General features: G+C 49.6%; 8 protein-coding genes across 8 annotated transcripts; 5 read left to right on the forward strand and 3 right to left on the reverse strand.

The window, feature by feature from the left end:
* Positions 1–346: 346 nt before the first annotated feature.
* Positions 347–3,089, forward strand: atfC (bZIP transcription factor atfC). Its single transcript, XM_748010.2, has 2 exons — positions 347–2,171; positions 2,267–3,089. The coding sequence occupies exon 1, from the start codon at positions 914–916 to the stop codon at positions 1,772–1,774; it is 861 nt and encodes a 286-aa protein (XP_753103.1). The 5' UTR covers positions 347–913; the 3' UTR covers positions 1,775–2,171; positions 2,267–3,089.
* A 39-nt stretch (positions 3,090–3,128) lies between these two features.
* On the forward strand, positions 3,129–4,204 carry scf1 (heat shock 9/12 family protein). Its single transcript, XM_748011.2, has 3 exons — positions 3,129–3,763; positions 3,813–4,005; positions 4,064–4,204. The coding sequence occupies exons 1-3, from the start codon at positions 3,730–3,732 to the stop codon at positions 4,104–4,106; spliced, it is 270 nt and encodes an 89-aa protein (XP_753104.2). The 5' UTR covers positions 3,129–3,729; the 3' UTR covers positions 4,107–4,204.
* Positions 4,205–4,911: 707 nt separating this feature from the next.
* Positions 4,912–5,787, forward strand: AFUA_1G17380 (SDR family NAD(P)-dependent oxidoreductase; the record flags this gene model as incomplete). The annotated part of the gene is made up of 2 exons (XM_748012.1): positions 4,912–5,384; positions 5,433–5,787. 2 exons carry the CDS (start codon positions 4,912–4,914, stop codon positions 5,785–5,787), a joined length of 828 nt encoding a protein of 275 aa, XP_753105.1.
* Positions 5,788–7,406: 1,619 nt separating this feature from the next.
* AFUA_1G17390 (uncharacterized protein) lies at positions 7,407–8,015 on the reverse strand (the record flags this gene model as incomplete). The annotated part of the gene is made up of 2 exons (XM_748013.2): positions 7,531–8,015; positions 7,407–7,483 (listed from the first exon to the last, which is right to left on the reverse strand). Exons 1-2 carry the CDS (start codon positions 7,892–7,894, stop codon positions 7,407–7,409), a joined length of 441 nt encoding a protein of 146 aa, XP_753106.1. The 5' UTR covers positions 7,895–8,015.
* A 974-nt stretch (positions 8,016–8,989) lies between these two features.
* On the forward strand, positions 8,990–11,498 carry AFUA_1G17400 (uncharacterized protein). Its single transcript, XM_077804014.1, has 6 exons — positions 8,990–9,480; positions 9,527–9,781; positions 9,826–9,952; positions 10,001–10,865; positions 10,910–11,433; positions 11,484–11,498. The coding sequence occupies exons 1-5, from the start codon at positions 9,210–9,212 to the stop codon at positions 11,411–11,413; spliced, it is 2,022 nt and encodes a 673-aa protein (XP_077660181.1). The 5' UTR covers positions 8,990–9,209; the 3' UTR covers positions 11,414–11,433; positions 11,484–11,498.
* A 1,108-nt stretch (positions 11,499–12,606) lies between these two features.
* exg15 (beta-glucosidase) lies at positions 12,607–15,206 on the reverse strand (the record flags this gene model as incomplete). The annotated part of the gene is made up of 7 exons (XM_748015.1): positions 12,607–13,900; positions 13,951–14,113; positions 14,160–14,406; positions 14,463–14,685; positions 14,730–14,782; positions 14,830–15,023; positions 15,071–15,206. The coding sequence occupies 7 exons, from the start codon at positions 15,204–15,206 to the stop codon at positions 12,607–12,609; spliced, it is 2,310 nt and encodes a 769-aa protein (XP_753108.1).
* Positions 15,207–15,798: 592 nt separating this feature from the next.
* On the forward strand, positions 15,799–17,409 carry AFUA_1G17420 (uncharacterized protein; the record flags this gene model as incomplete). Its single annotated transcript, XM_748016.1, has 2 exons — positions 15,799–15,936; positions 16,939–17,409. 2 exons carry the CDS (start codon positions 15,799–15,801, stop codon positions 17,407–17,409), a joined length of 609 nt encoding a protein of 202 aa, XP_753109.1.
* An 820-nt stretch (positions 17,410–18,229) lies between these two features.
* On the reverse strand, positions 18,230–21,907 carry tyr1 (uncharacterized protein). The gene is made up of 9 exons (XM_077804015.1): positions 21,812–21,907; positions 21,249–21,756; positions 21,067–21,194; positions 20,685–21,014; positions 20,329–20,634; positions 20,133–20,251; positions 19,759–20,082; positions 19,375–19,699; positions 18,230–19,300 (listed from the first exon to the last, which is right to left on the reverse strand). The coding sequence occupies exons 2-9, from the start codon at positions 21,445–21,447 to the stop codon at positions 19,139–19,141; spliced, it is 1,893 nt and encodes a 630-aa protein (XP_077660182.1). The 5' UTR covers positions 21,448–21,756; positions 21,812–21,907; the 3' UTR covers positions 18,230–19,138.
* Positions 21,908–22,342: the final 435 nt, after the last annotated feature.

Consider the following 22,342-nt stretch of genomic DNA (forward strand, 5'->3'; position numbering starts at 1 on the left):
GCTGCAGATCTTTTCTTCAGACAAGCGCAGCATTGTTTTCTGTCGATAAATTGTTGCATATTGACGTTGCCCTTTACTCAGGAGGCTCCTTATTAGAAAATCATAAGTTAGATATCTTAAGGTTTTTTATCGTGAGACTGCCGCAACAAATCCATGAAAACGGGCTGTCAATTACCTTAGTCGTCAACTTCAATATGATATCCACACACACGCGCGTCAAAGCGGCTGCTGATAGGCGAGCCAAGAGGTTGGCCCCGCTGATCAGACACTAGCTCTATGCCGGTTGCTACCTCCGGCCAATCATTGCTGCCGTTGGGTCAACCCTCCAATGTAACGACCTTATGCGGAACAGCAGCTGTCAGTGTGTCTCTTGAAATCATGACCAGCACCCATTTATTATTCCTTGGTAAATGGTGGTTTGCTGGTATTACTGACTGGGGTTAAAGTTCTCCTCCTTGGTTGTGGGCTTGATTTGCTCTTTAGACTTCCTCCATCTCCGTTCTCAGGATTTAGTTACATCAAGATTCATATGTTGTCTGGGGTGGGAGGAGGTGTTTGGTCCAGAACCCGCGTTGCAGGAGACATTCTCCAGCACTTGAACGAGTCCTCCGACTTTGCCAGCAGGTTCCCTTGGAATGTCTTAAGTCTTTAAAAAGAGTGTGACCAACCTTTTTGATAATTGAGACTTGAAACGGTCTTGTACAGCTACAGCTACAGCTACGGTTTCAGTACCATTTATATGATTTATATATATTGGCCTATTGGGCTTCTGCCTCACGCCGTAGCTGTGATTGCAATCCACCGTCTAAACCTTTTTCATCTCCGGCAGACAATCTGTCCATAGCTCAATCGCTCGGCTGCACAGCTGCACAGCTGTACGGAGTGCCGTTCGAGTACATCTATCACCTGCATCATGACGACCACCACACTTCTTACCGAGCAGTCGGCCAATGGCAATCTTCTGGACTGGGCCAGCCTTAGTCCAACTGGTCTTGCCTTGCCGCCCGGTGATTCTACCACCCATGAACCTGTCCTTCTGAGCGATGAGGATCTCCATGTCCTCGATCCTGCTTTTCTTTCCAAGCACACAGACACCAGCATCGATAATAATAATAGACCCCCGTACGACCAGCGCCCGCAGCTAAATCCAGCTTCCACCAACCAGGGCGCTTCAAATCTCCATTCTGCTCGACCCTCGCGCTCATCCATCACCAGCATTTCTTCTACAACATCTACTTCTACGTCCGCCACTACAGGATCAGACATCACTTCTCCCAAAAAGGCTTCAAAATCCAGCAAACGGAACTCGAAACCAAAGGTATATGACAAGAACGACCCCCGTCGCGAGAGATATCTCGAGCGCAACCGGCGCGCAGCCAGCAAATGCCGCCGCCAAAAGAAAGAGCGCAACCAGCAACTGGAGAACCTGTATCGCAAACAGTCTGCAGAGCAAGAGCGGCTTCTCTCAGAGCGCGACCGGATGCGATCGGAGCTTCTTTCTCTGAAGGATGAACTGCTGAAGCACGCACAATGCGAAGACCCGCCGCTCAAGTTCTACATTGCACAGATGGTCGAGGAGGCTGGTGCGGCTGTTGCGCCAGGTAGACCGATCAATACCTACTCTCCTGGGTACTCTGAGCAGCAGGCGCAGCCTCTGATGTTCAACGATGATGATGTCTTGCAACAGCGGTCCCCGACAATGAAGATGTCTATGGTTGCAGATGCACCTTGGAGCACATCGGGTGGTGACTTTGTGGATTTTGTTCAATTGTGATCAATTTCATTACCCCTCCTCGTAAGTTATTTTCATGGAGTTGGATCCTGGCGTGCATCGAATATGTTTATTTAAAGTTGAACTCTCGTGTGGAGACTACACTGTATAAGCAGAAATTTATGGCAGTGCAAAGAGAAGCTGCTAGTGTCTGCTATTCTAGATCTCCTAGTCAGCAGAGCACATATGTGTCACGGCGAAGTGAATGACCAAATTATAAGCTTCATCAACAGGGCCTGGGGAATATCTTCCTGCAGGCATGGATTGGATACGTCTCCATTCCTTTTATTAGCTTCAAACCGGACGAAACTGCAAGAACTGTGGCTGATCGGATCGGCCGATGCCGCAACCCTACCTCAGAAATGTGATTGAAATGCATATATATAATATTGTCATTCAGGTGTGAAAGACACTCGACCACTGCCAGCCAACCTAGGTGGTCGAAGAGTAACTAACCCTTTGCCTCTTTCCCATTACGGCAAACCGAGGCTATAGGACTCGTTCTCTTGTCATTCGTTTACATGTCTTCTGTTTGCTCTCGGCCTTCATGACAAGTTCCTTAGCATCTACCTCGACATTGCAAGGACGACGACAAGAACAAGTTGCGGCGATGCCGTACCTCGACGACTTGTCGCAGTGGCTGGCGTGGAAAACAGCGGAGAGCTTTCACCCTCCCCCTCAACAAGCAACTGCGCCGGCGCCGGCTGCTACAGCATAAGCTTTTGCAATCCATCTAGGCCCAACAAAGACTGCGCCCGATTGCGCTTCTCGAACCGATTCTTACACCCGCGGGCTGGTCCAAATCAGAAGGGACGAGTACTATCGAAATGGGCACCCTCAAGTACCTCGTGCGGCTCCTGCCCGCCCGTGCAGAAATGGGCAAGGAGCTGCTCACCGAGATGGAGCGGAGGATCCATCGGGGCAATCTACCTGACCCGACGAGTTTCTGCCATTTATGCGTCTCTGTTGATGACCGGGAGGTAGGCATCTTGCCTGTCTGACCTGCATGCGGTACCACACCAACGACCAGGGGCCGCACGGGTGTTGAATTTGTTTTTGTGCCGACCAATTTGGTATTTCGAAGGCGGACGCTTATGTCACGGCGACGGTGATATTCCATGTGCCAGGCCTTGCAGACTACTTGACTACTATTTCGCTCTTTGAGAATGGTCGTTCTCGACGTTATCAGAATGGTCAAGTCAACTAATCAAAAACGAAAATAGATCTATTCAATTAATAATCTACATCCTGGAGGTCCATCTTGACCTACTACAAGATGCAATGATTCATGCCAGCATTAAACATCGTAAATGATTAGTCAGGATCAATTTACTTTTATTAGGATGATGGTTTCGAACGCGGATGTCCAACTGGGAATATCCTGAATGACGTCATCGAATACGAACAAAATGTAGAATCGATCCATTTGAAGCAAGTAGTGTCCGGAGACCTATGAGGAGTTCTAGAAGGGTTGAATGCATTTGTTCTTGGCAATGAAAGACACTTTGTCAAGGTACGATCGAGGATAGATACGTAGATTGTATGACACTATCAGCATGTCATCTTGACTGGGGCCCTGCAGGGAACGAAGGTTAAAGTTATCGGTGATCTACAGCAGTTGACGAGGATCATAGTGACATCAAAAACCATCACATCGACTATATCCCCCACATCCAGTGGCAAGCTGTAGGCTGTAACCGAACAATGTACTTTCCCCAGAAAACGGTGATTCATGAGGTGAACTCGGTGTCTGCTCTATTCCTGATCAGGCCGTGTCTCAATCAATGACGTCTCCCTACTACCTGGTTTGATGGTTGATCGCGTCTGGAAGGACATATAAGAAGGGCACTTTTTCAGTCACCATTTCTCATCCTAGGACAGATTCATCAAACCAAGAAGCATTTCTCACAGAAGTCTTAAACACAAGTTTTACGTTGTATACCAATACCATCATCAATATGTCTGACACCGGCCGCAAGGATTTCACCACCAGTAGGCGCCCCAGCCCAAACAACACAGATCAATTCTCATTCCGCAACAGAGGCTCAGGAGAAGATGACTCCTGACTCCCAAAAGTCCACCATGGACAAGATGAAGGAAACCGTCACCGACGCTACCGACCGCCTCACAGGCAGCGCGCAAGGCGACAGCCAAAAGTCGTACTCGCAGCAGGCCTATGACTCCATTCGTGGTGGAGCGGACAACCAGACCCATGGTAGCAGCACCGAGACAATGTATGTTCCCCCCGTCTGAAGGAAACTTACCTGACAAGGTGCTAACCTGTTGCAATAGCGGCCAGAAGGCAAAGAATGCCATGGGACTTGGTGATCATTAAGTTATGGGCATGAGATATGACGAGCTGTATATTAGATAACCAAGGATTATGACTTTTAATTCAAATTGAATATCACTGTACACAGGATATATACCATTTGTAGATAGCAGGTCGTTAGTCTCAATAATGGGAGGAGCATTGTACTCTAACGGTTACGCTTCCATTGCTGTGCTGTGCCAATGGATGGTGTAAGAAGATAGAGAATGTTGCATGCAGACAACATTTAAGATGCTGGACATCTAATGTTTATCATAGAGATGTATAAGTCATGATGGTCTAAACTTTTGAGGTCCCTGTCATTAAGCGTTCGACTACTAGTGCCATGTACTACTAACAGTGGTTCTACAGAGCCAATTGATATCCCTGCTTGCAGTCAATATCTGTGGTCGGACGCATAAAGCAAAATGATATGACTTCTGATCCTCTAGGATGTATTTGTGTACCAATATGTTAAGGAAACAAGACTCAAAGCTCTATCTGATAATTACGTCATGCTGATGAGGTCCTCAATGGTGTCAACTTCTCCACAAATATGCAAGACGCCACTAACCAGGTTTTGGTTTCAAATGCATCCAGTCACGCCAACATGTTGATAGTATGTATGGCCTGTTTCAGTCTTGGACGTATATAGAGTCAACAGCAATGCCCAACCGGATCAACATAGATCGGCCAGACTTACATACTTCCACAAATCAAGACCCATCCGAAAGAAGAAAAGCATAAACAAGCAATCACCATGTCGGACGCACAGCAGCAGAATTAGCGTTTCAAGCTCGAAAACCTCTTCAGTGTCAAGGGCCGAGGTATGTTGTTCCTATATCCACCTGATACGCATGATAGGACATTGACCAGTGCAGTTGCTCTCGTCACGGGAGGTGGTTCGGGAATCGGCCTCATGATCATACAGGCACTGGCTGTAAGCGGTGCCAAAGTATACATCACTGGTCGGACGGGAGAAAAGCTCGACCGTGTTGCAGAATTGTACTCGCACAATATTCCCGGGCAGATCATTCCCATCACCGCCGACGTCACTAGCAAGCAATCCATCCAGAAGCTTGTCGACGAAATCTCCTCCGAGGAAAAAGCACTGCACATTCTCGTCAACAACGCCGGCATCTCGGGTACGACACAGGACACCGACAGTCAGAGCGCCGAGGAACTGCACCAGAAGCTCTTCAAGGACGAGTCCAATTCCGTTGAAGAGTGGGACGAGATCTTCCGCACCAACGTAACCCAGCTATGTTTCACCACCGCTGCTTTCCTGCCCCTGCTGAATAAGTGAACCGACCTTGAGCACGGCTGGTCCAGTACCGTTGTCAACATCAGCTCCATTTCAGGCATTCTCAAGACAGCTCAACACCACTTCCATTACAATGCTAGCAAAGGCGCCGCCATCCATGTGTCGAGAATGCTGGCGCATGGGATCGCCTCATCCAACCTGAAGATTCGGGTCAACAACATCGCCCCAGGGGTTTTCCCCTTGGAAATGACCGCCAACGACAGCGACGAGAAGCAGAAGAGCTCTCTTCTCAAGGAGAAGTACGAGGGCAAGGTTCCCGCTGGAAGACCGGGTAAGGATGAAGACATGGGCAGCGCTATTTTCTCCATCTGCAACCAGTACCTGAATGGGCAGACTATCGTGGTTGACGGCGGCTTCGTTCTTGCTGCTGGAACTGTTTAATATCCTCCGATTGTATGATAATGAGATACGACGAATGCATAGATTGTTTTGTACTTTCAAGCGTTTGTCGAACTATATGTTAGTCATCCACAGTCTGATCCTGATCCAGTTCCTGGATCAGCATTAATCATGCCATTACCGCATTGTCCAACAGCAGAAAGCTGAATTCGGTTATTCTACCGAAGTAGTGGCCGTTGTAGTCTACGAAACCAGGTGGATCTTGAAACCGAGGACGGAGTGACTAGTCAAATGCTAACAAGGTATAAATTCTTCCATGCTAACAAACACAGATCAACTAAATGAAAATGCTGCCACATCAAATGTAGTATCAATCTTAAGTTGTCCAGTCCCTCCTTGCCCATTGCACCCAACCTATGGTTGACTTCATATATCGAGGGTATTATTCAGGTTCTTCGCGACTAGTCTTTCAGTCACGGTTAGAAAAGGTCTGACAAAGAAGTCGAGGCCAGACATACTCAATGGATGGTTTTAGCGGCTGCTTCTTGACCGTCTACTACCTTAATAGGAATATAGCTGATGATGTTCTCTCATCCCATGTGAGCCGGGCTGTTCTCTCATTGGTGGTCGAGGTCTCGCGTAGTCGAAATCACTCGCTTTCTGCGGTGCTGTCTTGTTTTTTGGCGAGGGAGAGAGGAATAAGAAGACACATTCTGATTTCAATCGATGATCAGATCTGATATTGGAAGAAAGCAGCAAGAGGGCGGGTTGATATGAGATGTTATCAACCAGAATATGCCTCATCATTTCTACTATACTAGAAATGGAGGTCTAGACGCCTTTTTAGCTTAGTGGTTTTATGGCTGATAGATGTTTTATTCATGGTAGGCAATGGGATTGAACCCATATAGCTTTTGCTGGGGCTGTCTATCGTGAAAATGACTGAACAACGCGTCACAGCCATGGTCATTCTACAGCGAGATCAATCTCAGCCTTGTATTCAACCTTACCCAACAAGCAATCGTCTTGTGTCAACTAAGCTTTCAAAGCAATCTTGGCTTGGGCTGGGCTGTATCAGGCGATCAGCGCTAAGGCTGTAGGGTTGGGGCGTTTAGGGCTGTTTGGGGCCGAACAATATCTCTGGGGCTGAATGGGCTGTTTCAGCCTTCAGATCTATTTCTTCGCTTTGACAATGTCTGGGTGCTTGTCGATCGGCGCTTTCTTGCGGTACACGTGGCACGGGCTTCGGTAAGTGGGTGGCTGTGCAATTATATTGCAACTATCAGCAGTCGTGAAGCTCATCCTACAGAGTTACTAGTCTTCAAGGTGTGGTGATTGGTGAGGGGAGAGAGGAAGCTTCGAAATGGGACGGTTGCTATTATAAGGCAAAGTGAAGTCTATGCAGCAACACTGTTTGACACAGGTCAGCGCATAGAGCACACAATGTTTTCCCTTGGAACAGATACGTCTAATTTGCATCGCAGATTATTTCTACTGATCCTACCGAGCAGTTTACTGCAGTGAGCAAGATTGCCCTGCCTGATTATTTAGATGCACGATGGATTACGGATATGAAATCATAGAGACAGCCATACCCAAGCAATAGATCATCACTATACATCAGATCAATCAAGCAGCAAAAGCAGGACAGATACAAGCGCCTATAATACACATTGAAGAAGGGCAATACCGCCCGACACAAGGATTGCATCCAAGCCCGACACTGCCGTTGTGCTCCCTAAGAAAGATCAGCATGGGTCGACCGCAGAAACCCCACCAACATACCTAGACTCGGCACCGATCCATCTGAATTGACTTGACTCAAACATAACTGAGTATATGAGCCCAGTACAGTTTGCAGCTGAGACTCTGCATCCGGACATAATGCGGATGCACAGTCCGCAATGGATGGCGCATACCCGTTACTCGAGGTAAAGGTCCCTGATTGGCAGATGCAGTGGATGTCGGATGGCTTGGTGCTGCTGCTGGCACCTTTGCCGCATTTGGTTTCAGCAATATTCGCAAAGAAGGTGTTGAAGCAGGGTTGCATGCATGAGGGAAGACTCGCAACCCATTTGTTGTAGGAGATGGATGAGCTAGCCAGGACGGTAGTGCTGAGAGCGAGGCAAAGGAGGAAGATGGATCGCATACTGGAGTGGAGTGGGGGTGTGATAATGAAAAGATAATTCTACACTGATAAGAGTGAAAGAGGGTAGAATAGATACGGCCACTGGCTGTTTGAGGCGCGATGGCTGACGATTCTCATCATATCACACTGACACAAAACACGAGTTTGTTTCCCCTGAGCCACCTGATCCAAGAAGACGGTGGACCCTGAGCTAGGGCCCTGAATAGCTATTGCTGATTGGCGGGTTGATCAGCCAAGGCGGGTACGCATCCATGGACGGTGGGTTTTTTCAATTGGGGGAGTTGTCTCTGATGATGGAATTAGCTGGAGATCAGAATTGGGAGGGATCGACTGCTGATCCAATGTGAAAATGACTGGCTTGTACATTATCTTGGCAGTGTAATTTAATAATGGCTGGTGCCACTATTTGGGAGATGACGGATGTTCCGACATGCTCCTCGAATATCCTCATACATCTAGAAAGTATAGATCGTTCACAGGCTGGAGACTATTAAGGCTACAGAATGTTAGTGTGGTCTTCTTCCCTACTATTGAATAAGTAAAGGATTATTTGAAGACGGAGCAGCCAAGTGTTCAAGTGCAATTACTGACAAGGTACTTGAAGGGTTAATTATCGGGGATGTGGTCCCCTTGAACGAAGACGAAGCTGTCGCTGAAAACACTGAGTATGTGGCCGGCATGAATTTATATTGGCTCCTCTGTTAATTTTCGTTATAAAGCCTTAGACCAGGTTGAATGCTTCATGGCAGCGTTGCTCATTGATCCCACCTGTTCCAGAGCATATGCACAAAGGCTAAACTCGACGAGAAACAAGCATCTCATCTACTGAGTATGGAAGATACAATATAAGACCCATGCGCTGTCCCTTCGATGTATGGATCTTCCCAGTCATGCAATACCTTCTAGTGGCGATGTTGTTTTGGTAGCATCCGTCCTACGTGACACCGGACAGTCAATTATTGGATGTGAAGGGATAGTCTATTGTTTGACAAGGCAGTAAACTGGTTGCCAGAGAGATCCTCCTCACTTGTTACTCAAGCTTATATCAGACCCTGACAAGGTCTTATAACTGGTCACGCCAGATGATCAACTGCAAACCTGCATTAGGGGACCATTTCGGCTGCTTGTGGATCCCAACTCCACAGCAACGCATCATGCGATATAGAAAGAAAGATCTGCCCAGATCAGATGCCGATCGGTCTGCTCGTGGCCCCTGAACCTGTGAATAATATGATGAATCATAACGGCGACGTCTGCTGTATCTGCAAAACAAAGAAAACCACTTTCACTCCCCATTTCCATCACCCACATCGTCATGCATTATCCATGGCTTCTCTCATCGCAAATACTGGCACTAACATGTCTTGCAACTCAAGCAGCTCAGATACAAAATAATGGACGTCAAATCGAGCCTTGTGCCCAAGTCTCCGATTGGATTGCACAGGCAAAGACAATTAAAGGGATTCCGGGAAACCTGGCCTATGGCTGTCTGACTTCGATGCCGTTCGATGCTGAGGATGCCGTCAAGTTTGTCGACGAATATCGCAAGTATCTACAGTTCCAGTCGACGATCGAGAATTTGAAGAGTATGTGCCTGCTATCGTTACAGACGGATGTCGCTGACGCTGGCAGCTCCCCCCGGCCAATACTCCATGCCGTCGACAGATTTACTGGGCGGGCTGGACAATATCAGACGAAAGGCTCAGAATCACGACTACTCTAGCCATTGGGATTTCGAATCAGATTTGACACAACTCATCAGTTCAGCACATGACGCCCACCTGACTCTACAGCTCTGCTCGACAGTGCTCTTTCGCTTCTCAAACTCGGTTCCTCTGGTCTCACTGTCTTCGGACGGCCTGGAGCTGCCGCAGGTATACACACTCGGTAAGATTCGCGCAACGGTGAAGTGAAGCCAGCTGACTCGATAGATGACGCTGAACTCTTGATCCGAGGAATCCAGTCTGTCTCGCCGGTAGTGTCTATAGACGGCCAGGACGCGGCACAGTATCTTGAATCGTTCTCCTCCGCGGCCGCTCTACATGACCCGGACGCTCAGTAAGATTGACGAACCATTCAGGTGCACGACATCTAATAAGCTACTAGATATAATACAAATTTTCCATCCCTAGCCAGTCAAACCGCTCTGGGAACGCCCCGCAACAATGGTCTCTGGTCACGGAACGTAGGAGAGAAGTGGACTGGCGACCGGCTCACCCTCACTTTCGCCAACGGCTCCTCCGTTGAGGGTCACCGAACAGCCGATCTCATACCACAGGAATTTCCATACCGCAATGGTACCGCACTCTTCAACGCCCGCTGTCGCAAAGAATCAATTCCAACGACGGCCACTGCAGCATCCGACAGCGGGGGCTATCCCAACACAACCTGGTCTAGCTACGGCGGATTAATCGCGGGATATTTCTCACAGGATGAGGCACTTCGGGACGTTGGTGTGCTAGCGGTCACCACCTTCTCGATCGATGCTGCGACCATGCAGCGGGTCAGTGTGGATTTTCTGCGAAACGCGACCGAAGCTGGAAAGAAGAGGATAATCGTGGATCTGTCCGGCAACCCCGGGGGGAGCCTGACTGCCGGTGTGGACCTTTTTCATATCTTCTTTCCGGACGTGGTGCCATATACCGCGACTCGGCTGCGGGCTCACACCGGTGCAGAATTTTTGAGCAAAGCATTCGCCAGACTAGCGGAGTCGCATCCAAAGCTTCAGTTTGAGCTCTGGGACGGGAACCCGTTTTCCTGGCAGGCCGCAGTGACGCCAAACCAAGATGACAATTTCAAGTCGCTGGAGGCCTGGTACGGACCGTATGAGATTGACGGGGCGCCATTGTCCAATCTTTATGCCAATTTCAACTTCACCAGCATCTCAACGACACACTCTCCAATCACCGGATACGGGCCGATTCCACTCGACCTGTCGCAGCGATTATATTTTCCGGAGGATATCATCATTGTAAGGTTGTCCTGCCCAAGCGAAGGCAACGCTAAATGTATTAGATCACCGATGGCAACTGCCTCTCAACATGTGCCTACTTTGTCGATCGAATGCAGCGACAAGGAGTTCGCACGGTCGCGTTCGGCGGAAGACCTCAGTATGGACCTATGCAGGCCATTGGCGGCACTCGTGGCGGCCAGAATCTGGCATACGGTGGGATCTACTCTTATGTTGAAACGGCGCACAATTTGATCCGGAAGTCTCTACGGAATGGCTCGACACCTCTGATGTCATTTCAAGAGTGGGCGCAATTCAACCGATCGATCCCCCGCGACCCCGATGAGTTCCCGTTCGTCTTTGGCGGAGGAGTCAACCTGCGCAACGAGTACGCGCCCGGTGACGACGCAACACCGCAGCAATTCACCTACCAGGCGGCGGACTGTCGGCTGTTCTACACAGCAGAAAGCTGGTTCTCGCAGGAAGAAGTGTGGCGAGCTGCAGCAGTGGCGTTGTTTGGAGGCAAAAGCAGCTGTGTCCGGGGGTCCATGTCCAATGCGAGGCAGTAGTAAGATGCCGTAGATTATGTGTAAGTACTGTACTGCGTATGTCCAAGAAATAGCGACAATGACCTCCCAGATGTCCGAATCCCGATTTTACATTTCCCGCCATGTATACCCCATAAACGACGCCACCTCCACCGCGTCCGATCTCCCCGACCGTAGCGAGATAAGGTACAAGGCCGCATCAATGCCGTTGGTGATGCTCCCGGACGTGACAATGCGCACCTGCGATGCGTTCATTCCTGCATCGACATAGTGTACAGTGCCCGTTACATTCTCCGGCACCACCTCCATCCCTTTCGCCCCCGGTGTCCGACTCTTATACTCGTCGCCTAGTTGTCGCAGGGCTCCGAGCCCCAACCGGTGTGATGTCGCCGTGAGTCCATCCAGAACTCCTGCCGCGGCTAGAAGATATGACCCGCTGCAAACAGAAAAAAGAACCCTCTCGCCCAGCGGTCCAGGACTTTTGGGGCCGAGTTTGCAAACGCAGTAATCAACTCTAACAGTTCGTACAGATGCCCATCTGGCATGAGGAACGGGAGAATATGGTTCGGTCGCGCCCCAGGAACAATCAGCACATCGAACTCCGTTAGTCTGTCCTTGGCTTCGGCGAGGGATCAATCCCGTTTGAAGGTTACGTTTTCCTGGGAGGTGGTGAATTGGTCATGGGCGGCGATGAGCGTGGAGTAGCCGCCCTGGAATAGGAGCCGACAGGGCCGTTAATGTCGAGAGTATTGACGGAGGGATAGACGAGGACGAGGACGGTTGGCATAGTATATTCGCGATTGTACCGTGTGGGACATGTGTCTGACGCAGAGAGTGGGTATGAAGGATCTCACTCGCAGTGGCAGGTCGAGAGAATCAGCGGTGAGTCTCACGTGTTGCTGCGGGGTGGTCGCGTTGGGCGGAATCTCTCCGCCAACATTGTCCTTCCGAGTGTTACAGCAGGCGTGTTCGTCTGTGGTCTTTCCAACAAGGCTGTGATCACACAGTGGTAGTGCTCCTGATGCTCCTGACTGTCATCCTCCTGGTCGACACCTTTTTAAATAAGCTGGAAATACATATCCAACAAGAGAAATGCCATCTCAGAGATGAATGACGTCATGAATCTCGAACGCGCCAAGGGAACCTATGAGACGAACCATACATCAATCACATTGACTATGTTATTGTTCTCATATACCGACTGTGACTGCTATCTACAGGGTGAATGACCCTGTCAGAGGGAGATCCCGGCTCGACCGGCCAACGTACACCCGATACGTTCCCCGCTGCAATGACCACTGCTGCGCCTCGACATCCCATGTGCTCAGATCACGTCGGTTCAAGGCGAACTGCACCTGTGTAGTCTCACCTGCTGAGACATCAACCTTCTCGAATCCACGCAATTGTCGTACAGGACCATTGGGGATGCCGATGTAGAGCTGTGCCACCTCGGCACCGGCAACACGTCCAGTGTTTTTGATCTCCGCCGACACCGTGACAATATTATCCCACAGATGAGGGTTTCCACCTTGCTGGATAGCAGCTGACGGAGGATATTGCGGAGATTGCTTAGGATTGCTTATCTGTAGGCCGGAATAGTCAAAGCTCGTATATGACAGTCCGAAGCCGAACTCGAACTGTGCGGTGATGTTGGCCCTGTCAAAGGCGCGGTAGTCAATGTAAACCCCTTCGTCAAAGTCCGACTGCGGGAACAGTCCATATGGGGTCTCTGGCAGGGACGGATGCAACAGACTGCCGTAGTCCTCGACTTTCTTAGCCACTGTGTACGGCAGTTTCCCGGACGGATTGGCCCGGCCGTAGAGCAACTCCACCAATGCCCTCCCACTGTCCTGACCTGGCAGATGAGCGAAGATGACAGCCGTCACATTCTCATGGTCAATCCACTCGCCCACCACTCGGATGCCGGCGTTGTGGATGGTGACAATGGTGTTGGCACATTTTCTAGCAACGTTCTTCACCAGGGTATCGCTCGAGTTGTCAGCGAGTCCAGGACGGTCCCACCCTTCTGTGGCATAGGAGTTGATGAAGACCAGACACGCATCAGTCGTGGGGTCAACTTCGGGATCCTCTGATGAAATATCGTACAACACGGACGTGCCGTCCTCGTAGGCCTGGCGCTGGATGGCATCGATAGGAGCATCGATATATGCAGCGTTATTAGCTCCAGAGCCGCCTCCCACCCATAGGGTGTGGTTTTCCTGAATGGCAGGGCTGTATGACAACCAGTTGAAGTTTTGCTTCAGCGCATTCGGTCCCTTGGCATCGTATCCGAACACGGAAAGCAGTTGAGGTGACTTGAGCGGCAGGGCGCTGTGGTTATTTTTGACGAGAACGTGGCCCTCAATAGCACCCCGGAGTAATGTCTGCTTGGACGACGCATCTCTCCCTATTACCCGCTGATGAGGTGCATACATGTCGGACGGCATGCCAGCGCCAGGAGACGGGAAGTCGGAATCCTGGTTCATTTGATACCACGAAGCGATGATCCTGTCTTTGTCAGTTTGGGCTGGAAGTTCAGCAGAGCAGGGCCAGACTACCTTGTAGCCATGTCATCCAATCTCGATGCGTCCATCGTCCCGTTGGAAATAGCGGTAGTGAGATTAGCTCCCCATGTCTCGGTGCTAGGCATCACCATGTCTAGTCCAGCGTTAGCACCGGCGATTCCGGCATGTTGAGCGCCCCAGTCGGTCATCACATATCCTGATCGGTCAGCTTGAACGGCAAATATGGAACGACGACGGCCCACCTTGGAATCCGAGTTCGGTCTTTAGAAGACCATTCAGAGTCTTGCTGTTTTGACAGCCGTAGGAGTTGTTGACGCGATTATATGAGCACATGATGGAAGCACTGCCGGCCAAGACGGCATCTTGGAAGGGCCAGAGGTACAGCTCGTGCATGGTCTTGTCATCGATGTTGGACGAGACTGCCGCGACCTCCACGCCGTCCTCCATTCCCGGGTTTCGGTTTGTCTCTTGTTCATTCAAGATGTAGTGCTGTATGAAAAGGAAAGAGTCATTGGCTGAACCAAGAATTGGTCAAGGTGACTGACCTTGGTGCAAGTCGCAACCCCAACAGACTGCGCTCCATCGACGGTCTCATAGACCAAGGCGCCGCTCAAGTACGGATCATTTGAGAAACCCTCCCAGTTGCGCCCCGCCTCTGCCACACGACCTAGGGGCCCAACGACGGGCCCAAGTAAGACATTGACGCCTTTCTTGCGGAACTCTGTGGCCATCTGCACCGCCCGTTGCCTAGCTAGAGCTTTGTTCCAGCTGCAGAAGTCAGCATTATCCGGTCGACTGAGGATCAACCATACCTGGCACCAACATGTAGTCCGCTAGGCCAGCTGCTCACGTAGTCGGTTCCCCTCTACAAGAATTAGTTATTTCCAGCAACTGCTGCATGTGTGCACGTACAAGTCCATTGCCAGCGTCAGAGACACACAGTCCGGGAAAATTCAGTCGCGGAATAGCTGCAATATTGCCGGAACAGCCATTATTGGCGTCAGTCCCCGCAGTAAGGTTGACTTTCTCCTCCGGGGTGAGCTGTGCAACAAACTTCTTCGCCTTTGCATAAGCGGCAGCCCAGGAGCCGGTTCCAGTGCCCTCAGCTACTTCGCATTAGCGGCGTGGTTTCTGTAAATGGAGAACGACATACGCGATGGGTATACAGGAGGCGACTGTCCGTAAAAGTAAGTGTCACTGGTGATATTCTGATCTGCTGGAGCAGACAAGCACACTGACGCAGTGGCCAAGAGCCCTGCGAGTCCTGCGAGTCCTACGTTTGAGTGCATCTCGAATCTGCCTTATTGCGTGGTCCTGGTGGAAATGACGAGTTAGATTTGCCCTCTTTATAGGTGCGCATTCTCCCATTCTACCCCTCACATTGAGTCAGTCAGGTATGTAACATAACCGTGACACTCTACGTACCGATTCTCAAGCCTTGCATGCTCGGACTATTACCGACGGAATTGAAGATTGCTGGAACAAGCTTGGTGACACTTGGCAGCCGTCTTGACTTGTTGGCAACGAGCTTTGGTGGAGTGCATCTGTGGTTCTCATTGAAATAATTGGACGCGATGCTTTGTCAAACTCTCTGCAGCCCCGTTTCTGTTCTCGCCTTCCACATTCTTTATCAATCATCGAAATCAGGGGAAGAAATCGACCGACATTCTCGCCGAGTCCTGATGTTCTCGACGACATACTTCTCCACCTTTCGAGCCTGGTCACCTTCCCCGCAAACTCCAGATCTCCACAACTTCCCGGAGCGGCAAATAATCGGCAGTCGCATCAATATCCCAATAGCAACATGGCGATCGACAGACCATTTCCTTGCTTCCCTTAGTCGATACTGATAAATCACACTTCGCATTGACTGACGGAACAATGCCGCCCGAGTTTGACTGCCAGTGTACACTGCACTGGCGAAGCACGTTCGATAAACCTAACGCGTCAATGCAACCTCCCGGTAAAACCTCGGCTGAGCTTACTGTAAATGGCAATGCGCAGGATCCAATAGTTGCTGTATGTCTTTTGGCTGCGGTGATGAAGGGCAAAGCGAAGCATGCTGGTGACCAAGGATGGCCTGCATAGGACTACCCCTCTGGAGGAGAATAGACTCGTCTTGTTATCGCTAATCACACATTCGGAGGCGATGACTCGCTCGTGGTGCTGCAAGTGAGTAACCTAGACGTATCGGCACGATAACCGATGAGTTGTTATGATGGTGGACACCCCACAAATACATCAGCTACAAAGACAGACGCACGAGGTGTGGGGAGATTGCAGCTTTTAGTAATGTGTCGGACAACTTGCGATGAGGACTCGGTCGACATAGCTGGAGATGGTGCGACGATTCGACGAGTGACTGGTCAGTCTGACTTTCTTACATTTCTCAACCCACGCGGCCGGTAATAAAGCCAGCCGTGTGCGGGTTATCGTGAGATTTTCCAGGCAGGCAGTGGCATTTGACAGTTGGAAATGTTCAACATGACAGATTGATGTGTTAGACATGTCAGTAGGCCAATCCTGTCAGACACCAGCTGCTACTTAACAGTATTAATGCCAAACAAAACTACTGCTAGCAGTCGTTGTCTTATGTGTTGTAACGGTGCAGTAGTTGTCAGCCATGTGTCCGTAGTGCAGCAACCGAACAACGGAACGAGAATGTTGCGCGCTCATCGTGAGGCAGGAACCGTGTTCGTATAAGGAAATCAAGTTGTACGGAATTGAAATCTGAGCGTAATTGAGGTCTTCCCGAGGCGTCGGACGAGTAGAGAAAGTGATTGTTCCGCCTCAGGCATCTATCAAATATTTATTTAAGACGCACAAGGAAAATGCCCGATTTCTCAGGCAGAAAGGCAGCAATGGCCGGCGGCTGTGCTGAGGGTCTATATACATATATACATTCCGACGAAGATAAGATCCGCTATGAGATAGTCTATCGCTGTCTGACAGTTGCTAACTTTCAGTACTATCCGTACTCTGGTCTCCAACACTACTATCATACTGATCCGGGTCTCGCAGCCGGTCCCTCAAGACCTCGAGAATCCCCTTCTCCTCGAGTCCCAGCGTGAACCCATCCGGAATCACCACCCGATCAGGCGAAATGACGATCGAATTCGCCCGCAGTACTCCCACAGCCCAACTGATCCGTCGTTCGCGACTCTCCTGCGGAACCTCCGACGCCTTTTCGATATCCGGTGGTCCCGTCTTCCGGACCACATCCCGAGGCGTCCACCAGAACATAGGAAACTGACGCTGGATATTATTGACCACCAGCGCGCATCCCAGCATCAGCAGCGACCCGATGAGAACCAGCGGGACGAAGAACCAGCCCATCGCGTCGACGGTGGAATCGACCGCTGCCAGCAGCGCCGTGGCGCCCCCCGGCGGATGGACGGTGTTGGTGAGCCCCATCACCAACGACGCCACCGCGGTGCAGACTGCGCCGGCGACCCAGCGGAGATCCTCAAAGTCGGACCGGAGCTTGAATAGCTTGGTGACTCCCACCCCGACCACGGCCCCGAGCACATGTCCCAGGATGGAACTGCGCGGCTGAGCCAGCGGGGACTGAATCGTATGGTAGTCCAGGATGGCCGTTGCGCCCTAGCATGTCAGCACGGGGTGAGGATACTCGCAAGCAGAAAAAAAAAAAAAAAAAAAAAAAAAACATACTAGACTAGCAAATATGAGTGGGGGATGATGCGCTTGGATCGTCTCGGAAGACTTGAAGACGCCCATTACCAGTATCAACCCGCTGAACGCGCCGACAAATGCCCATGCGCAGACTAGCAGATTGCCCACTTCCGGTTGCGGGACACGGCGATACCCTAGAAACCGCGCGATCGGCCATGGTAAGCGATAAAGCTGGGATGGGGGAAGATATCGATTGATATATCGATCGAGGTCGAAATCAATCTCTTGAGCGCGGCGGAGCTTCATCCTATCTCATTCATTGCGATGAGACAGGGCAAGGATGTTGTAGTTCGATATTCACTCAATTGAGAGCAAGAGTCAGGAAAACGCCATATGGCAGAGCATAGACATTGAATCAAAGAAAAGCATGATTGAAAGTGTGATGAGATGCTATACCGTTTCAAGTTTTCCCCCGAGATTCTTGATAAATTCTATTCAAATTCGCAGTGGAGTCCCATTATGTCATAACTTGGGCATAGTTTTGCGAAAAAGGAAATTTGGCTCGCGGAAGAAAATACCCGATTTCTCCACTTCCCCAATCGGACATCAAATAGAAGTGATAAGAAAAACCAAGAAGCCAAGCTTTGTGCCTTTCTACTATATATAACCTGGAAATAGAGAGAAAATAGCGTAGCCGAGAATCTTGCAGCGTGCTGCCGTCACGCTCCAAACCTATAAGAAACGTTAAGACTGCTTCACTTGAGGACCTTTATGATGCTGCAAAACCTGATCATTATTACTACATAGTATGGATTCAAAACTTGCTTTCTGACATACATCTGCATAGTAGTTTACAAGCACCTAGGCAGGCGTGAGGGTATCAAAGGGGAAGCAAGTAGATGGCTCCCGCTGATAACTAAAGGAAAACTACAACCATGGGCTTCTTCCGGGCTTTGCTCCCAGGCTATTATCGATCAACCCGAATTGATACAACGGTGCAACATCCATGATGTGCTTGTGATCTTGCTCCAGATATTCCCCAAGCGACTCGCCCGAGGTGGACAAAGTCACCAGTGTAGTAACCAGGATCCACGATGAGGTGACAAAGGTCGTCCAACATGTTGACCAGCGAAGATAAGGGGTTTCTTCGACGTATGCCATGTAACAGCGCTTCCATGATCAGGTCGGTTAACATTTTAGTGAAGGTGATCAAGGAAATTCGATCCTAAGAGACATATAATGGAAGACACGGTTAAGCACACGAGAAAGAAGTGATTGACTAGATAGACATGACTATATCGAGAAGGTAAATTGACAAACCCGAGCAACCCGGGCAACGAAGACGTGTGGAGCAATCTGAGCTTCGGAGAGAATGGCATGCAGACCAGTTTATGTTGAATAAACTGAGCCGTTAGACACGGAGTATAAGCCAAATGGTTCAGCTAGAAAACAATATTGATATTGTAGACAGATATGGAGAGTCCAAATTCATCTGCACATATCATGTTGGATCGTGTGGTCACCAGTTGAAAAAACACCTTTCACAGCTACCCAACTGCTTGCTTAGGAATCGCTTCGACTCTGCGATCTAAGTTGGGGACAGATGGATGGGAAGATAGTTATGATAGGCTGGCAAGCCCCGATCGATGTACTTGTAATTGCGATCTACAGGATAGTGAATCTCACTATAAGCGGCAGTGACGTCGAGTGAACGCCATGTTGCTGGGTCACCTCTCATGGGTTGCTCAGACTGGAGTAGATAACATCCTTGGTCAGCGCATGGTGCAAGAGCACAGAAGGTAGTGCAGCATAATCTCTACTCACGTCGAACAGTATCGAGTTATTGACCCCCACGACCTTCCAGCAGAGGTGTTGTCTAATAATATCAGCTGTTTCTTTCACGGGGAGTAGCTTTCCTAGGTTATGCCACTCCTGTCTCTCATAAAGGGTATACGTCAACGGAATCTGAGCGGACGCGAGGACACCTGCCTTCTTTTGCTCACGGCAGTTGTCACAGCCGCCTCTCTCCGTGTCTTGGGCGTCGCTCAGCTTAGTACTAAAGGTGTAGACACCACCTAAACACTTGTAGCTACCATCTTTCAGGTGCAGATAAAAGACAATCGTGTAAGGGATACCATCAAGCGCGTATCTAGGCGAAGTTAGCACCTGTATGTCGTAGAGTATGTATTAAACTGATTGACCACCCACCGGTCGTAGATAACATTGATCACATAGTCGTATTCGACGGGCTGGCCCTCATGGAGCCTCGATATTGGTTCGCCGTAGAGCTGATTGATCTTCATCTTAACTTCTTCAGGGGCGCGGTCTTCATTCGTGCCGGGTTTCTTTACTATATCGTAGTCGTACCCGTATTTGCGCCAGAATCGCGCATCATCCGATGTGAAATACTTGTCTTTGCTCACATGGAATGGTTTGAGAGGATCATCGGGTTTAGCGTCGCTGGGGTGTGGTTCATCGAACCAGTGGTCTTGATTTAAGACCTGCCAGATAGCTGTAAGGCGGTCCACATTGCTAGCTCTAGTTAGCCAGTAATCTCCCGATACCACGAGCGCTATATTGACTTATGATAGAGCCAAAAGATCGGGTCGAACGCTGCCACAGGAACACTGCTCATGTGGCCAGCTCCCTGCAAGTCGGGCTTGCTAGGGTCCCCAAGATAGTCCGTGCCTCCCACCCAATTCTTGGGGTGCTCCGGTTAGTCTCTCATATTTTTTTTTTCTTTTTGTGTTGCAATGGAAGGGACTGCATCGGACTCACATGGACATTATTATGAATATATTCAAGGGAAAGGATATCTCTCGTCTGCTGTGATGCGGGCGGTTTGTTTTCCTCGTTGCACCATTTTGTTGACGCAAACGCCCCCCAGCTGCTGAACTTGAAACTCAAGAGTCGGTGCACTTCGTAAGTAAGTGTCTGCAGAGGTGGAAAGCCAGCCTTGTTTGGCCGGTACCATGGATGTTCATTCAAGGCTAGGTTACTCTTTGTCACATCTTGTCCGGCGTCCTGTATGTGCGGGTTGTTCTTCAGAAGCCCGTATTTGGTCGTCGCCTGACATTTATCCCACTTTGCTCTGTCAGCGAATACTCATCCCATCGGAGAGCTCGGGGGCCTACTGGATAGTAGTCGTCTTTGTCTGGGTCTATACGCTCAGGCGGGATGTGGAAGGGTTTGTCCAGATTCCCCATAAGATCGGGGGCCCTGTATTTATACACAGGGTTGGGGAGCTCAATAGGGGTTTCCGGGTTTGCAGGGTTTAGTATAACCACATTGGCTAATCCGCAAAGAACCGGCAGTGACAAAGGCCCAGTTGCATGAGGGCCGCTGGTCTTTGCGAAGTCCCAGTAAGGGAGACGCCACTGACGAGCGGCATCTCGCCATTCCTGCTTGTGCGACTCGGGAACCGTTTCCTTGATAGTAGTTTCCATGATTTCAAACAAACGTTGCTGCGCAAAAGGGTCAGAGCCGACGGCGCAATAGGAACGTCAAATGACTAACTTCAAACAGGAGCATGTATGGTCGATGCCATGTGGGAAAAGTCACGTTATTGTGTACGCAGTATCCAGGCTTATTCGGCACCGGAGGTTCCTCCTCGTCCCAAGTGATCAATGGGAAGTGATGTATTCCTACCTCCTGTCATCAGTCCTGCTGTCCAAACCACTAATGATCCCGTCACAGACCTGCAATTTGGAAGTAGGAAAGTCGATCTTTGTAGTCGATGGATTGGAACTCACGTAGCGCCCATATAAAGATGGACAGCTGAATTCTGCTCTGTCGGCTGGTGTCTTCATACCACTCATCAATGTCCCGACGAACTGGAATGATCTGGCCGGCGTCGACAGGGATGCCTTTGATAACATACGGCTTGTTGCTACTCATTTTGGATGTATGCTTTCAGCTGCTTCCAGGGTAGGATAATGATGGTAGGAAAAAATAATGCACTGATGAAGCGCCCAACAACCAGGGTAAATCTGATGATCTTGCTGGGTTGCTGGTCTACTTTATCTTAGGTGGTGGAGCAATACCAACAATTGCTGCAAGTACCGTTTGCATCCTGATGTTGTTCCTAAGGTTTAATGTCCCAGCGGGATATATCTGTTATGATCTCACGTCTTTCCGGCTTGTTGCTCTGGTGGCAATTGTGACAGTGCTCTGCCATTTTTCAGTCCAACTGTAACATACGACTGGCTTGATTAATGAGCACTGGAACATTCTTGCATGTATAGAATGGGAGTCTAGACACCTTTGGCTGAGTAGTTTGATGTTGGCAAGTAGCAAATACAGCAATATCGTCTGCTCTGAATTCTAACATAAGATATTCTCCTTGCGCCATCTACCGTCAACACAGGGTGTCTTGCTTTCAGTGTGGCGAAATAATGGAACCAGCTTGGGTCTGATCAGGCCAGTGTGGGCCGGGTGGTGCCGATAAATATCACTCTTCTAATCTAGAAATCCTATGAGAAAATGAATTGAGGATGGAGGAAATCCACATACCAACTTCGAACCTAAGATAGACAAGCGAACGAGCGCCAGATGATGTTCGTCATGGTAAAGACAAGTCTGTGAATGAGGGCCATATTATCGGGCTCTTCTTATACGTGAAGATACACAGGGAAACTCACCTTTAACTGTAGTAAGAGGCTGTCAAACAGCAGATTTAGTTCATCGTAGAGTACTCAACCCAAGTGTTCAGGCTCATAGGATAGTAGAGATACTTGGTAAATAGTAAATTTTACTGCGCTCTGCGTAATGTTTGATAACCTCTAATCATTAG

The sequence above is a fragment of the Aspergillus fumigatus genome, chromosome 1 (assembly GCF_000002655.1).
Source record: "Aspergillus fumigatus Af293 chromosome 1, whole genome shotgun sequence".
NCBI lineage: Eukaryota > Fungi > Ascomycota > Eurotiomycetes > Eurotiales > Aspergillaceae > Aspergillus > Aspergillus fumigatus.